The sequence below is a fragment of the Belonocnema kinseyi genome, chromosome 7 (assembly GCF_010883055.1).
Source record: "Belonocnema kinseyi isolate 2016_QV_RU_SX_M_011 chromosome 7, B_treatae_v1, whole genome shotgun sequence".
NCBI classification, from domain to species: Eukaryota; Metazoa; Arthropoda; class Insecta; order Hymenoptera; family Cynipidae; genus Belonocnema; species Belonocnema kinseyi.
Window position 1 is genome coordinate 38,554,711 of NC_046663.1, and position 15,663 is coordinate 38,570,373.

The following is a 15,663-nucleotide window of genomic DNA, read 5'->3' on the forward strand; positions in this document are numbered from 1 at the left end:
AAGTACAGTGTCATTATAACAAATGCGGAGTCATATTTTGTCAATGAAAAAATAATCTGTTATTCTCAATAGTTACTTAAACTACTTCTCACAAAAATTCACTGACTCTTTCCACTTTTTTCAAAATCCCTAAATTTTCCTTGATTTCCACGTTTTTCCTGACTCCGCGGACGAGTGTTTTTTGTTTTTACACGAATCTGCGGCCCTGATGCCCCAAAGCAGCCTCGAATGGTTGGAAATCGCCGGCGCAGGACAGCAGGCACAGACAGGCCAGCCAGTCTCCGTCAGCTCTCGACTATCGAGTCAGTTGGCAGTTGCAAGATGGCCGATCACAGGGATAGAGACTCGTATTATTCACAAACGGATCCACGATCAAAAAACGACGATCCTCCGAATTCCCGACTCTTCGTTATTTGCCATAAAAGTCTTGAGGAAGATGACCTTCGAAAGGCGTTCGAAAAATTCGGCAAAATTGAGGATATTTGGGTCGTCAAGGACCGAAACTCTGGCGAGAATAAAGGTACCGAAATCCGAAACTCCCTTGCGCTAACTCCAATCGATAAATATTTTCATTCCTTTTACGCCTTTCCCTCATCTCTTTATTTATTTATTACTTCTCTCGGCTTTCAAATCGATTGCGGCAACCCTCAATTTTTTGTTTATACCATTCTGTTCGCTCAGTTTTATTACGATTTTCGGAAGTCACGAGATTTTCGCCGGCTGATTACGAAAAAAAATATCTTCCTTTCGGAGGCCCACCTACGTAATTTCCTTATTTGGAGGAATAGATTTTCGGGGATTTTATTGTTTTATTTCGGAGAAGTTGGGTTATTTTTAGACGCGACTCAATTTTTCCTTGTAAGCTTTTGGTAGAGTTCATGTTTTTTTCTTGCTGTATAAACAAAGTTTACATTTGTGTTTTACATCTTTCCATTATTTAATACATTTTAGAGGGATTTTTAGTTTAAATTCGACTAATTTTTTTACAGCGGGGCTGAAAAGTCACTGCGTTTGTTTTGTTAATGCTATATTTATCTTGGATTATATGTGCGACTATGTTGCGAAAATTAAATAACACGTATTCAATTATCATCGCTGACATTTAATTAGCATATGTTAATGAAGAATTTTGTGTTTTTATTTAAGTGAAATTCTTTTCACTTTGAATCAATTTCATTTCATTCTTTATATTTAATAATATTAGTAATTTATTATTTATTTAACAAATACAAATTATCTCAAGAGAAGAATACATTCTTTAAAATAAAATTAATTTAGGGACCATATTGAATTCAATATAAAACGCTTTAAACTGTTAAAATTTGAATCTCAAATACATTAAATGTTCAACACAATTGTTGAATTTTCAACCAAAAAATATTAATTTTACACCAAAAAAAATTAATTTTCAACCGTAATATGAGTTTTTAAACGAAAAATGAAGTTTTTGGAAAGTAGTTCCACTTTCCACCAGACTAAAAAATTCTAACCTAAAAAGATTAATTTTAACCAAAGATGTAATAATTAATATCACATTTTTCAGCAAATGGTTTAGTTTATTTTTTTAACAAAAAAGCCAAATTTTCAACTAAGAAATTACATGAATTTTCAACTAAAAAAAAATCAATTTCTAGCGAAAAATTGAATAATTAAGTTTTAAGAGAAAAAATAATTTTTCAACCATAAAAGAAAAACGAATTTTCAACATAAAGAGATGAATTTTGAACAAAATATATAAAAGTTAATATCACAACAATAAAATTTTAATTGCAATAAAAATTCGGGTTTTTACTAAAAATATATAGCAAAAATAATTTTTTAACAAAAACTTGAATCCTAATTTAGAATAGATTATTTTTTAACAAAACAGTTGCATTAAAAAAAAAGAATTTTCTACCAAAACAGACGAATATTAACAATACGTAAATTTAAGATCAAATCGTTGAACTTTATACCAAATCGTTGAATTTTCTAAAAAGCAGTTTAATTTTGTACCCTATAGTTGCATTTTCTATTAAATTTATGGAATTTCAAGTCAAAATGATAAATTTTCAACAAAAAATGTAATAGTTGATATGTTGAAAAAAAATTTGTTCTAAATTAAATGAAATACAGATAAATTTAACTAAAAAAAGCCGAATTTTCTAACAAAAATTTACATTTCAAACAAAAAAATTGATTTTCTACCAAAAAAGTTGAGTTTTCTAAGAAATTATTGAATTCTCGAGCCGAAAATACGATTTTTTTTTAACCAGACAGTTGCATTTTTAACCAAGAGAGGTGAAATTTCAATAGAAAGAAATGAATTTCCAAACAAAAATGTAATAGTTGAAAATACACTAAAAAGATTAATTTTCCACAAAGTAATATACATTTTCGACCAAATAGTTCAATTTTCTTCAAAAAAGGCTGACTTTTTGACAAAATGATGGAATTTTCAACAAATAAATTAAATCTTGAACCTAATAATACAATTTTTTACCACAAAAGATTAATTTTTTACCAGAAATTTGTTAAGTAGATTTTTCAACCGGAAATAATGAATTTCCAACCAAATGGTCGAATTTTTGACCAACACAAAATTAAATATCAACCAAAAACAGTGGCATTTTTCACCAAATACTTGAGTTTCATTAAAATAGATTAAATCATCAACCAAAAACAGATACATTTTTAATCAAAAAGGTTTAATTAAAGACAACATTTTCCAACAAGAAATGGAAAAGTTAAATTTTGACTTAAAAATTAATTTTGATTTAAATAAAACGAGGTTTCAATGAAATAGTTGAATTTTAAACTGAAGAGATAAATATTTATCAAAAAAAGATACATTTTTAACGAAAAATATAATAAGTGATATTTTAACTAACAAATAATTTAATTTAAAATTTAAAACTGGTGATTTCAGCAAGAAAAGATGATATTTTAGAAACATAGCTGAATTTTCTGTACAGAAGAATTGAATTTTCAACAAAATAATTATATTTTTAGCCAAATAGTAGAATTATTAACCACATTGTTGAATTTTCAATTGGAAAAAGTTAAATTTTCATTTTAAAAGTCTGAATTTTCTACTCAAAAGAGTTGAATTTTTAGCAAAATAATGAAACATTTCAGACAAATATTAGAATCTTTATCCACATTGTTGAATTTTCAAGTCGGAGACGAATTTTTTAGAAGGCACTTAAACTTTCAATTATAAAAGTTAAATTTTTAATAAACAACTCTGAATTTTCTATCAAAAACAGTTGCATTTTTGACAGAAAAGTTTCTTTTTTAACAAAAGAGTTGAATTTCTAACAAAATAATTACATTGCCAGCCAAATAGTAGAATTTTTAATCAAATTGTTGAATTTTTTAGTCAAAATGCGACATTTTTTTAGAAGACAGTTGAATTTTAAATTAGAGTAGAATTTTTAAGCAAAAATAATTAACTTTCAACCAAACATAGGTGCATTTTTTTATTGGGTCCCAATAATTCAGTTCGCATTTAAGCGAAAAAAAACGAGAAATAGTATTTAAAATTGATGAAAACTACAAATAATATTCTGAAAAATGAAGAATCAGATGTGAAACAAACGGCAAAGTTCCACACTATAGCAATAACATTAATCCCATTACTTAACTGTCTTAAAAGCAAAATCATTTGATGCCTGACATTTTTCCCTCCCTTCTATTCCTCATAATAATCCTCTTATATCTTTAATAAAATTTTCTGAAGCCCCTCTTGCAACGTCAGAAACATTTATTAACATTAAAAACTGTTTATAAATCCTTCTGTTATTTCTTTATGTTTTTAAATGTCTATTCACTATTTATAAATCGTTTAATTTTATTCAACTGAAATTATTATTCTTGCAAATTTGATCTTTTCTTCTCTTGAAAATTCTGTGCGTTTTATCATTTTAGATATTTAATTTTTTAATATTTTTAATGCAAATTTCGACTATTTGTCTTTTAAGAAGAAGCCCAAACGTCTGTCGAATTATTTAAATTCATATTTTGACTCAAAACTCAACTTTCCTCCAAGGGCTATTAATATGTAATGTGTCTGCATGATTTTCGACCTCGGGTGTCGGTACTTGGACTAAAACCATCATTCGTTTCTAAAAATACATCAACTCATAGCAGATGTTTTCATATTTTGCATTTTTTTTCAAAAAACGATTTATCTTATTTATTTGCAGTTTTTCTAATTATGAAAATGTTTATTTCTGTATTATTCCTTAATTATAATAATTATAAATTCTCTGATAATATCTTTTGATAAAAGCAGATGAAATTTTTCTTTATTGATTGTTTCGCTACTTCTTTCCTGATATAAAACAAGAACATTTTTATTATTTACTTCATTATCCAAAGCTCTCTAGAAATCCTTTAGAATCCCTTAGAATCCTTGAAATATCATTGATATTCTGGATATCTTTTTAGACAAACTTTTAAATTTTCTGAAATCTCACAAAAATCTTAAGAAATTATAAAAATTACGTTAAATTCCTTGGAAATTAAAGCTTTGGATTTCGGGAACTGTTTTTAGAGCTTGCTTAATTTTTTTTTAAATTGCAATATAAAATAGAAATACAAAGGTTATTCATTTGTAAAAGTAAAAATTATCATTTTTAGTTGAAAATTCGTCTTTTTTTGTAGAAATGAATCTTTTTGGTTAAAAATTCAATTATATTTAAAGATTCATAATTTTAAATAAAAATGTCTCCTTTTGTTTAAAAATGCAACTATTCTAGTGGAAAATTCATAATTTTAACTGAAAATTCATCACTTTTTTTGGCAAATGTAACTATTTTTTTCAAATCAGTTTTTTTGATTCAAAATTATTTTTCTTTTAACTGAAAATATAACTTACAATAAAATATTCCATCATTTTATTCGAAAATCCATGTATTTAGTTAACATTTTATCTTTTTTAGTTGCAAATAAATATATTTTCTTTAAAATTCGCCTTTTCTAGTGAAAATTAATATTCTAGGTAGAAAATTCATCTTTTCGGTGGTAAATTCAAGTATTTCAGTTAAAGATTTATAATTTTATATAAAAAATTATCTATTTTATTTAAAATTTAATTCACAATTTTGTTTGAAATTTTTTTTTTTACTAAAAGTTTAACTATTCCATTTTTTGTTAAAAATTCGTCTGCTTTAGGTAAAATTTCAACTATTTTTTTGAAAATTTGTCTACCTTAGTTGAAAAATTGTCTTTTTTGGTAAAGAATGAATCTTCTTGTTCGAAAATTTATCTTTTTAGTTAATTATTCAACTATTTCGTAGAGAATTTATCTTTTTTAGTAGAAAAATCATGTATTTTATCGAAAATTTGACCTTTCTGGTAGAGAATTAATTTTTTTGATTGAAAATTCGTCTTTGTGGTTTAAAATTCATCTTTTTGAGTTGAAGATTCATAATTTTAGTTAAGAATTGTTTTTTTTTTAGAAAATTAAATGTTCTTTTCCGAAATTTAACTATCCCATTTTTTGTTGAAAACTAATCTTTTTAGTTTAATATTCAACTGTTTGGTCAAAAAATGATCTTTGCAATATTTTTACTTTAAAAATTGGGAACTTGAAACGGTTTAAATTTAATTTAATATATTTTCCGCATTAATTTCAGTTTGTTCGAAATTTATGTATATTGTTAAAAATTTATGTATTTTATTTTGTTGAAATATTGTCCTTTTTTGCTAGGGAATTAATCTTTTGGTTTCAAATTAGTATTTTGTATGAAAATTAATCTTTTTGGTTGAAAATAAAACTGTTTAATTGAAAGTTAAAATTTGTTGTTAAAAATGCTGCTTTTTGGTTTTAAATTTATCATTCCAGTTGAAGATTCATAATTTTAGTTGAAAATTAAACAATTTGGCCTTGATGCTTTGTAAATAACGTTAAATTCTTTGAATTTTTTAAAAATAATTTTAAATTTTTTAAATCGCTTGAGATTTTTAGAAATGTTGTAAACAACCCTGAACTTATTAAAATCCTTGGACTATTTTTTATAAATAATTGTTTTAAAATTACCATATAGTCTGGACGAAATCGAAAAAATCACTGGGTTTCTTACACATTCCAATTTGTTGTTTCCCAAACGTTAAATTAAGAATATTTTTCATTCCGAAGTTTTTTATAATTATTTTTAGATCTATATTATTTGAATTTTTTTCAGGTGTCACCTATATTAAATTTTCAAAAACATCGGAAGCAGCATGTGCTCTCGAAGAAATGAACGGTAAAATGCTAGGTTCAGTGGGACGTCCAATAAAAGTTATGATCGCATCAAAGTAAGTCAACTTAAGAACTGAATTAATTTTTTTTTTTACCGGGAATTTTACAAATTTCTGGAAGAGAAATCTTTTATCCAATAATTTGAAGCAGCAAAAATTTCATATTACATGATTTAATGCATATTTAATAAGGTTGATTTCAACTTTTTTCTGAATTTTAAGTTTGGTTGTTCATTTTTTCAATTATTAAATAATTCAGTTTACAATAAGTAATTCTAAAATCTTTTACTCTAAACATTTTCCACTTTAGGTCTTCATTTTTATACGTACCTTTTCAATTTAAAATAATTTTAAATGCAGTTCTGAAGACATAAAAATTAACAATTAAAAGTTTTCGAAATATAAAATTTAAAAAAGAAACTTTCAAGTTGATCAAGTTTAAATATTAATTAATTCATAATTTTCTAATCGAACTGTAGTTTGTGTATTTAAAATGGAACAATAATTTATTTTACAAAAATATTTTAAATTCCGGAAACAGTATGATTGCCGAAATTTCCAAAATCCTGAATTTAATAAATTCTCAAATTCAGTAAATTATTGAAAATATTTTGTCAATTTCATAAACATTTTCAGTATTTTAATTTTTTTTTTACGGTAATTTGAAATTTCTGAAATATTAATTTTTTTAAATATTCTATTTCTGTAAATATATTTTCGGTATTTTTCATCGTTGAAGATTTTTTATTTTTCATCAAAATTATGTCATCCCTAAAAGAATCCTTAAAATTTCAAAGTGTTAAATTCAAACTTTGAGCGTTACAATGTTAATTCGTTCTATTTAAAAAAATTTTAATTTCTAGGTGAAAGTGTTGAATTTTGATGTGAAAAGAATAATTAAACAATTATTAATATGAAATTTAATTCGTGATAAACAGTGCCGTACAAATTTGAAATTGTTTAATTTGCATATTTAATTTAGGATTTAGAAATTTTAACTGTTTCAGATTGAAACAATTATTTTCGACATTCAACCATTCGAATATTTAATTTCTATTAATTTGGTTGAATCGGGATATGTTTAATTCAGAATTTTTCAACTTTAAATGCCTTTAAATTAAAATGTTTCAATTTTGCAAGTTTTAATCTGAAATTACCCATTTTTGAATAACACAAATATTCAAGTTTTCTCTCTTAAAGTATTTAATTTTAAACGCTTTTATTTAAAACTGTTCAATTTTCGAAGTTAAATTTTCTGAATCATTATTATTTTTTATTTCAAACTTTAATTATTGCATTACATTTTTTCTTATATTTTAATTAAAAGTGTCAACTTTTTATGCATTGATAACAAGTGAAACACTAAAAATAAAAAACCCGCACTATACGCGCGATTATTGTTTTTTTTTTGTCTCGTCCTCAACTAAAAAAAAATATTTTTCCAACTGTATTGATTTGAATCTTGAACCAAAAAATTAATTTGCAACTAGGAGGATAAATTTTCTGCCAAAGAAAGTCAAATTTTCAACCACGAAAGTGAATTTGTAACAATGTAGTTAAACTTTTAATCCAGGAATAATTTACCAAAGAGATAAATTTGAAAACCAAAAAAAGCATTTTTCAGCAATTTTTAATACAAGATAAAAATTTCGAAAACTATTAATTTATAAAATAAAGAATTACTTTAAATATTCCTAGGAATCTTAAGAAAATTTGTCATCATCTTGAAATATTAAAAAATATTTAAAAATCTTCAACATTTTATTTCTTAATCTTCCAAAATTTATATTTTATTTTAAATTTGTTGAAATTTTTTTAAATCCAAAATTATTTTTCTATCTTTTCAAAACTTTGAAATATTTCCTATCTTATTCGATTTTTTTCTAAAATTGTGTAGTCTTTCACAATAAAAGAAATTGTGCTTTAAAATCATCTGCATTCTTTTTCAAAATTGTAGCCTTTAAACCCCCTTAAAAAGCTTGAAAAATTATTTCAAATATTCATAAATCTAGGTTTTGCTAAAAAAAAATTTTTAATCTTTTCAAATTTCAAATTAATTTTGGATCTTTTCAATAATTTAAAAACTGAAATATCTTTTGAAATAATTCACTTTTCCCATTTTTTTTGTCTAATTCTGAAAAAATTCTTTTTCTAGATATTTTGAAATCTTCAAAACTTAAGAAGTTCTTGTTAAATGAAATCTAAAATGAATGAAATTTAAATCAAGATTTAAAAATACATCAATGATTTCTAAAAGAATTAAATAATTTCTCAAATATTACCAAATATTTAACATATTTCAGAGATATCTTCGCAAAAATTTCAGAAAGATATCAAAGATTTCAAATATTTCGCAATGATTTTGAATGGCTTTAAGATATTTTACTAATTCATCAATGGTGTTTCCCTAAGATGTCAATAATTTTACAAATACTACGAAATATTTCGTAAAGATTTCATAAATATTAGAATTATTTCCTAAAGATTAAAAAAATGTCGCATAGATAGATAGATAGATAGATTTATTTCTTCATTGTGTGCTTTTGCAAGATTTTACAATATTTGATGAACCCTCAATTACATATTAAGCTTAAATCAAAATTGCTTTTAAGTCGTTCGATTTACATTTTTACTTAAATTTAATTCTTCCTTGTTAGAATGCGAGCAAGATTTTCTTCACTTTCCCCGCACAGTCTGCAACTAGTATCAACATATCCCTTGTTACCCGCTTTCCCAACGTTTCCGCATCGGATCCTTGCCCATTGCTCTTTAAGTGAGAAGCTTAAATTTGACCTATCCCAATATTCTTCTCTTCCTATATTCTTTTTCCAATTTTTGTATTCCTTACAGTAACTTGAGCTATCTAACTTTCCCCAATCCGACTGTATTTCCTGATCTATTTTCATATTTTTTGCTCCTGCTAGCTTATGTTTCACCTCCTTCTTTCTTATCCCTTTCCAAATCCAATTTAATGATTCCCCATCTCCAACCTGTCTAAACGCTTTCTCAAGTTTTGCTCCCCATTTGGAAGGATTCTTGTTCGAAATCCCCCGTAGTTCCTCTTTTAAGCAAATTTTTGGCCATCTATTTTCCTCCAGGTCCATGATTTCTAGTAAATAGTTTCCTGCTCTGTTCCTTGTTTCCATTTCTAAACTGTGTCTTCCAGATTCGAACCTCCAGATATAGCGTGGGGTGCTTCTATCTAGTCCCATTGCCATTTTTATAAACCCTCCCTGTAGCTTCTCGATTTTTTCTCTTCTTTCCCATCCCCAAATTTCTGCTCCATATAAACTGCCTGCTTTTACCAATGTATCCATCAAATATAACCTTTTCCCTAGTTTACTTATATTTGCCCTTTTCATAACCCCCCATGTAGCATTTGTGGCTATTCGCGCTTTTCCTACCATTTTTTGGATGTGCTTAGTATACGTTTCTTCCGTCGAGAACCAAAATCCTAGATATTTATAGCAGTCCACTATTTCAAGTTCTTCTCCTTCAATTCTCCAAGATTCTCCTGCCTTTTTCCTCCCCCCCCCCCCCCTCCTAAATATCATTACTTTAGTTTTATTAATATTTATTTCTAACTTGTTTTCATTCACATATTTTACTAATTCCTTCATCATTTCATTGAGACCCTCGGCAGTATCTGCTACCGGGGCTAGATCATCAGCAAATTTGATTCCAAATATTTTCGTTTGTCCTATTACTGTTCCTCCTAAGTGATTTTTTTCCCACCCTTCTTTTAAGTCTTCTGTAAAAATATTGTATAGAGTGGGGCTTATGGGCAATCTTGCCTTACGCCTCTAGTTGTTTTAAAGCTATCCGAAATTCCTTCCCCAGTTATTATTTCGTTTGTCGTTTTACTAAGAATTGCCTCGACCATCTTCAGCATTCTGCGTCTAATTCCCAGATTCTGCAATTTGTCTATGAGAATTTTCCTGTCGACTGTATCGAAGGCTTTCTAAAAATCTACAAAGGCCACATACAATTTCCCACCCTCTCGTTTAAGTTTGTTGTTTATAAGTGAATTGAGCACAAATATGTGATCTCTAGTTGCTCTTTTTTTCTCAATCTGGCTTGACTTTCCCTATATAAACCGCTTCTTTCTATCCATTCTCTAATTCTCACATTCAGAATAGAAGCAAAAATTTTATAACCAACATCTAGTAATGACAAACCTCTATAATTTTCTTTCGATTCTTCGTCACCGCCTTTATGCAGCGGAAAAATTCTAGCTTTTTCCCAGCCTTTTGCCAGTTTCCCGTCCTTTCAGAAACCATTTAGTACCCGATGCATCTCCTCTGCCCATACCTTTGGCAATCCTCTTAAAAATTCTACTGTAATTCGGTCTTCTGCTGCTTTCCCCTTCTTTAGCCTTTTAACTTCTCTAACTACCTCCTCGAAAGTGATATCTCTGTTTAACTCATGTTGTTCGTCTAAAGCAGATCGCTCAATTTCTGCTACTTTGCTCGGATCCTTACTATCATTCACAAGTATATCCTTATTATCCTTTCTATCTAAACCCTCAGCGTCTTTTCCAGTTTCTGCTTCTTTTGGTTCTTCTTGTCCCTCAAGAAGCTTCATGAAGTGCTCTTTCCATTTCCTCTTTATAATTTTTTCCCCTTTCATTTTTTCTTCCTTTTTGGTCTAAATTCACCTATAGCCTTCCAAAAATCTCCCATATTTCGACTCTCTTTAACTTTTTCTCATTTAGAATCTATTTGCTTCCTTATCTTATTCGCTTTACGTGTTTTCAAAAGCTTCTTTGCTGCCTTAAGTTCCTGTTTTTCGTTTTCGCCCTTAGATTTTAAATATGCTTTTAGCTTATCCCAAACAACTTTCTTCTGTGTATCACATTCGTCTAATCCTACCAAATTCTTTTTCGTTCTTTTTCTCCTCTGCATCTAATTCCTCCCATAAAGTTTTCATTATATCTCTAAATTCTTCCTCTTTATTTTCATCCCATAATAATCTTTCTTCTAATATTCTATTCCCAGTACTTTTATTTTTTTTTTTCACCCCCTGATGTTCTTCTACTCTAAATTTAAAAGCTATCGGCAAGTGATCCGATTCAGTCCGCGTTAAAATTTTCAACTCTATAATTTCTCCTGCCCCCTCTCCCGCTTGTTCCATGATATAGTCAATTACCGAGCCTCCATCCTCGCCAATACGCGTCCAGTTACCAATCTCGTCGCCTCGGACTCGTCCATTCAAAATTACTAAACCTGTTTCATCACAAAACTTGAGTAAATTTTTACCTTCCGCGTTTACAAGTTTGTCTTCTGACTTCATTTCTTTAGCAAAATTTCTTATCAAGTCATTCTCTCCGAACTCAATCGCACCCTGATCCACTCCAATCCTTGCATTCCAGTCTCCCATTACTATCACGCCCTCCCCTTCCTTTGTGCATTATCTATTAAATCTTTTAGAGCTTTACAAACTTTGGCTGTTTCGACGTTGTTATATACAGATATAATGCTTGTTTTCGCCCCTTTACCTCCTAATAAATCACCATTTATACGAAGTCCAAATTCCCACTCATTGACATTAATTTTCGCACATATATTGTTTCTGATTCCTATTAACTGTCCTCCCTTCGCCCTCCCCTTTTCATTTGTCCTTAACGCAGACTTGAAACTCCAATTGAAATTTCTATCTAACTTACTTTTAAAGTATGCCTCTGCTTCTTTTTCAATCCAAGTCTCGATGATTATCACTATATCGTAGTTTTTACAAAAATCCCATACCTCTCTCAATTTTCTGCCCCCTGCCAAATTCCAGGTTACACCTTTAAGTGTTTCTTCTCCGTTGTCCACGAAAATTATTAGGTACTCCTCTGCCCTGTATCTCGTTCCAGGTGTATTCTTGATTCCCAATTCTCCATTTCATGTAGCTTGAGAACGCTGGTAGCCTTCTTTGTCTTGCACTCCTGACTTCATCTTCAATCCGCGATTGGACTTCTTTTTCTCTAAAAGTCAAATAATCTCCAATTGTGATCTTGGTGCCTCTTAAGTTGTGCTTGTTCTCCATCAGCTTTTTTTTGTTCCCCGCGAATCCAATTTAATTAGCGCTCCACCAGCAATTTGAGTCAATTGTTTAATAATGATCTTTACTCCTGTATATGCAAATTAAGTTTCTTGAATCTCCCTCTTCAAATTTCTGCCTCTTGAGCAAAATCCTCTTACTATTACAGAGTTCTTTCTTGCCTCCCTTTCCTTTATTTCCCATCTGAGTTCTGGTTCGTTGAGGCTATCTGGACATTTTCCTGTCCTTTCATCTCTATCTGCATTTGTTGGGATTGAGATTGTCACATCTTCTCTTGCCGTCCAAACATCCTCATCAGAAGCACAATAGCCTGATCTCTCAAATTTTCCCACTTTTTCTCTAATTTCCTGTAATTGTGGCATCACTTTACTTTCCCATCAATTTTCCAGTACTTTTATAAACATTTGTTCTAGAGGGGTCTCGCTTTCTAGTGTCAAAAAATCGTCTCCTATTCTAGGGTGCGAGATATTCGTATCGTTTACACTACACTCTGTTCACTCAAGTCTCCGTAATCAGGTTCCTCCAACAGATCACCGTTCGAATTTCCCGCGTCACTTCGAATTGGAATTCTAACCTCCATCACTTCGTCCCGTACTCGTGATTCTGTTTGATTTCTCACTTGCGTGCCCTGCATCAAATAGTCTTCTATGCTTTTCGAATTTTTGCTCTCCGTCTCTATGAGTTTATCTTTTTTGCTAGGTCTTCCCGGTTTTCTTTTAATTATTTTTGTAGAATGATCAGCTGTTCCCTTGTCCGTATTTGCTTGGCCTGCCATCTTTAGTAAACTACTTGAACTACACAGCTTGGCATATGGGCCGCCAAAAGTCACGAAATGATTTTCGTCACGCGAAATACCTAACCTCACTTTTGAGTTGGCTATTACGTTTTGGTGTTTACTAATTTTCCTGGAAAGGAAAAAACATGAATAACACTCTCACAAATTAAGCCACTTTCCGTATTCCAAACACAATAACACAGCTGACGCTCCGCATACACTTTAGTATTTTTTAAAACGGTTTTGTCCCCAAGATTGAGTGACGCGCGTTTTCACCACATCCGATCCCCAATCCAAATGTCGCAAAGATTGTGGATGAATTAAACAGATTTCAATACATTTTTTTTTACCAAATATTTTAAGAATATGTCAAAGATTTCGGATAGATTTAAAAGATTTCACAAAGACATGAATGATTTCTCAACTATTTGACAAAGGTTTCAGTAATTTCACCAATATTTCAAAGATTTCACTAAGATTTGTAATGTTGTCGAAAGATTTAAAGAATTTCTGATATATAAAATATTTCAATGATTTTCTAATGATTTAACAAAGATTACAAATATTTCGCAAAGATTTCAGATAGTTTTAAAAGATTTAAATAGTTTTCCAAAGATTTCGGATAGATTAAAAAGATTTCCCAATAATTTCACAAAGATTTCAATAATTTCGAAAAATGTTTTTAAAAATATTTCAGATTTCAGAAGGATTTCAACGATTTCTCAATAATTTAAACAATTTCACAAATATTATCAAATATTTCAAAATTTCAGATAGATTTAAAAGATTTCATAGACTTAAATAATTTCTCAAAGATTTCAACAATTTCACAAATATTCGACAAAGAAATTTAATGATTTTCCAAAGATTTAAAAGATTTGGCAAAGATTTCAGATAGGTTAAAAATATTTCATAGACTTTAATGATTTCTCAAAATTTTCACAAATATGTCAAATTTTCGACAAAAAAATGTAATGATTTCCCAAAGATTCCAAATATTTCACAAAGATTTCGGATAGATTTAGAAGATTTCTCAAAGATTTTAAATATTTAATAAAGATTCTGGTTATATTTAAAAGATTTCAATCATTTCAAAAATATTATTAAATGTTTATAAAATATTTGAAATATTTCGCAAAGATTTCAGATAGATTTGAATGTTTTCATAGACTTGAATGATTTCTCAAAGATTTCAACAAATTAAAAAATACTTTAAATATTCGACAAAGAAATTTAATGAGTTCTCTAAGATTTTACAAAGATTAAAAATATTTCGCAAAGATTTTGGAGAGTTTCCAATGATTATAATTTTTTTTTAAATATTACCAAATATTTCAAAAGTATTTCAAATATTTCACAAAGATTTCGGATAGATTAAAAAAATTTCCCAATGATTTAAATAATTTCGAAAAAGGTTTAAAAAATATTTCAAAGATTTCAATGATTTCACAAAAATTTAAACAATTTTACAAATATTATAAAACATTTTGACAATATTGTCAGTATTTTAAAAATATTTAAATGATTTTCTAAGCTTTCACAAAGATTTCAAATATTTCGCAGAGATTTTAGATAGTTTAACAAAATTTACTGAAAAATATACCAAATATTAAACAAATGTTTTAAATATTTTATAGAGATTTAATTGATTTCCTAAATATTTCAATCATTTGAAAAACATTAAATATTCCTCAAAGATTTTAATGCTTTCCCAACGATATCACAAAGATGTTTAAGGTCTCGTAAAGATTTTGGATAGATTAAAAAGATTTCACTGACTTCAATGATTTTCCGAAAATTTCAACAATTTTTTAAATATTATATAAAGATTTTAATAATTTCAAAAATATTTGAAATATTTCGCAAAGTTTTCAGATAGATTTAAAAGATTTCATAGATTTGAATGATTTCTCAAAGATTTCAACAATTTCACAAATATTTAAAATATTCGACAAAGAAACGTAATGATTTCCAAAAGATTTCAAATATTTCGCAGATTTCGGATAGTTTTAAAAGATTTCATAGACTGCAATGATTTTTCAAAGGTTGTAACCAATTCACAAATATTTTAAATGTTTGACAAAGAAATTTAATGATTTCCCAAGATTTTACAAAAATTAGAAATATTTCGCAAAGATTTTGGATAGTTTATAAAGATTTCGGAAAGATTTAAAAGATTTCACAAAGATTTCAATAATTTCGAAAAAGATTTTAAAAATATTTCAAAGATTTCACAAAGATTTCAATGATTTCCCAATAATTTAAACGATTTTCGAAGATTTCTCAAAGATTTTAGATAGTCTTCTTTATTCATAATGTGAAACCCCTAAGGGTTTACATGACTTCCATTCCTTAAAATCTTTCCGTTTAAATCTATATATTTTTTACAATCTTATCCTTTCTATATATACAATTATTTACAACTATTTACATAAAGTCTTATATCTAGTTCCTTATTTCTATTTCCTGCGATAGCTCAATTTAGGACTTATTCGTAAGCGAGTGAGCGAGCGAACGAAAGCGAGAGTGCAAGCGAGAGAGAGAGAGAGAGAGAGAGAGAGTATGAGAACGCAAACGCATCTTAGTCTACTTATCTTTTACTTTACCATTACTTA

The 15,663-nt window shown here is 28.2% G+C and overlaps 1 protein-coding gene across 3 annotated transcripts in view; it reads left to right on the top strand.

Moving 5' to 3' along the window:
* The first annotated feature begins 261 nt into the window (after positions 1 to 261).
* The window catches only part of LOC117176817 (RNA-binding protein 45), a 56,471-nt gene continuing 41,069 nt past the window's right edge, over positions 262 to 15,663 (top strand). For 2 of the 3 annotated variants that reach the window (XM_033367136.1, XM_033367137.1), the window contains exons 1-2: positions 263 to 520; positions 6,171 to 6,285. In XM_033367136.1, the coding sequence (XP_033223027.1) occupies positions 322 to 520; positions 6,171 to 6,285 (314 nt within the window). In that variant the 5' untranslated portion in view covers positions 263 to 321. Of the gene's footprint in view, positions 521 to 6,170; positions 6,286 to 15,663 lie in introns of all 3 variants that reach the window. The other variant, XM_033367138.1, reaches the window with a different exon arrangement.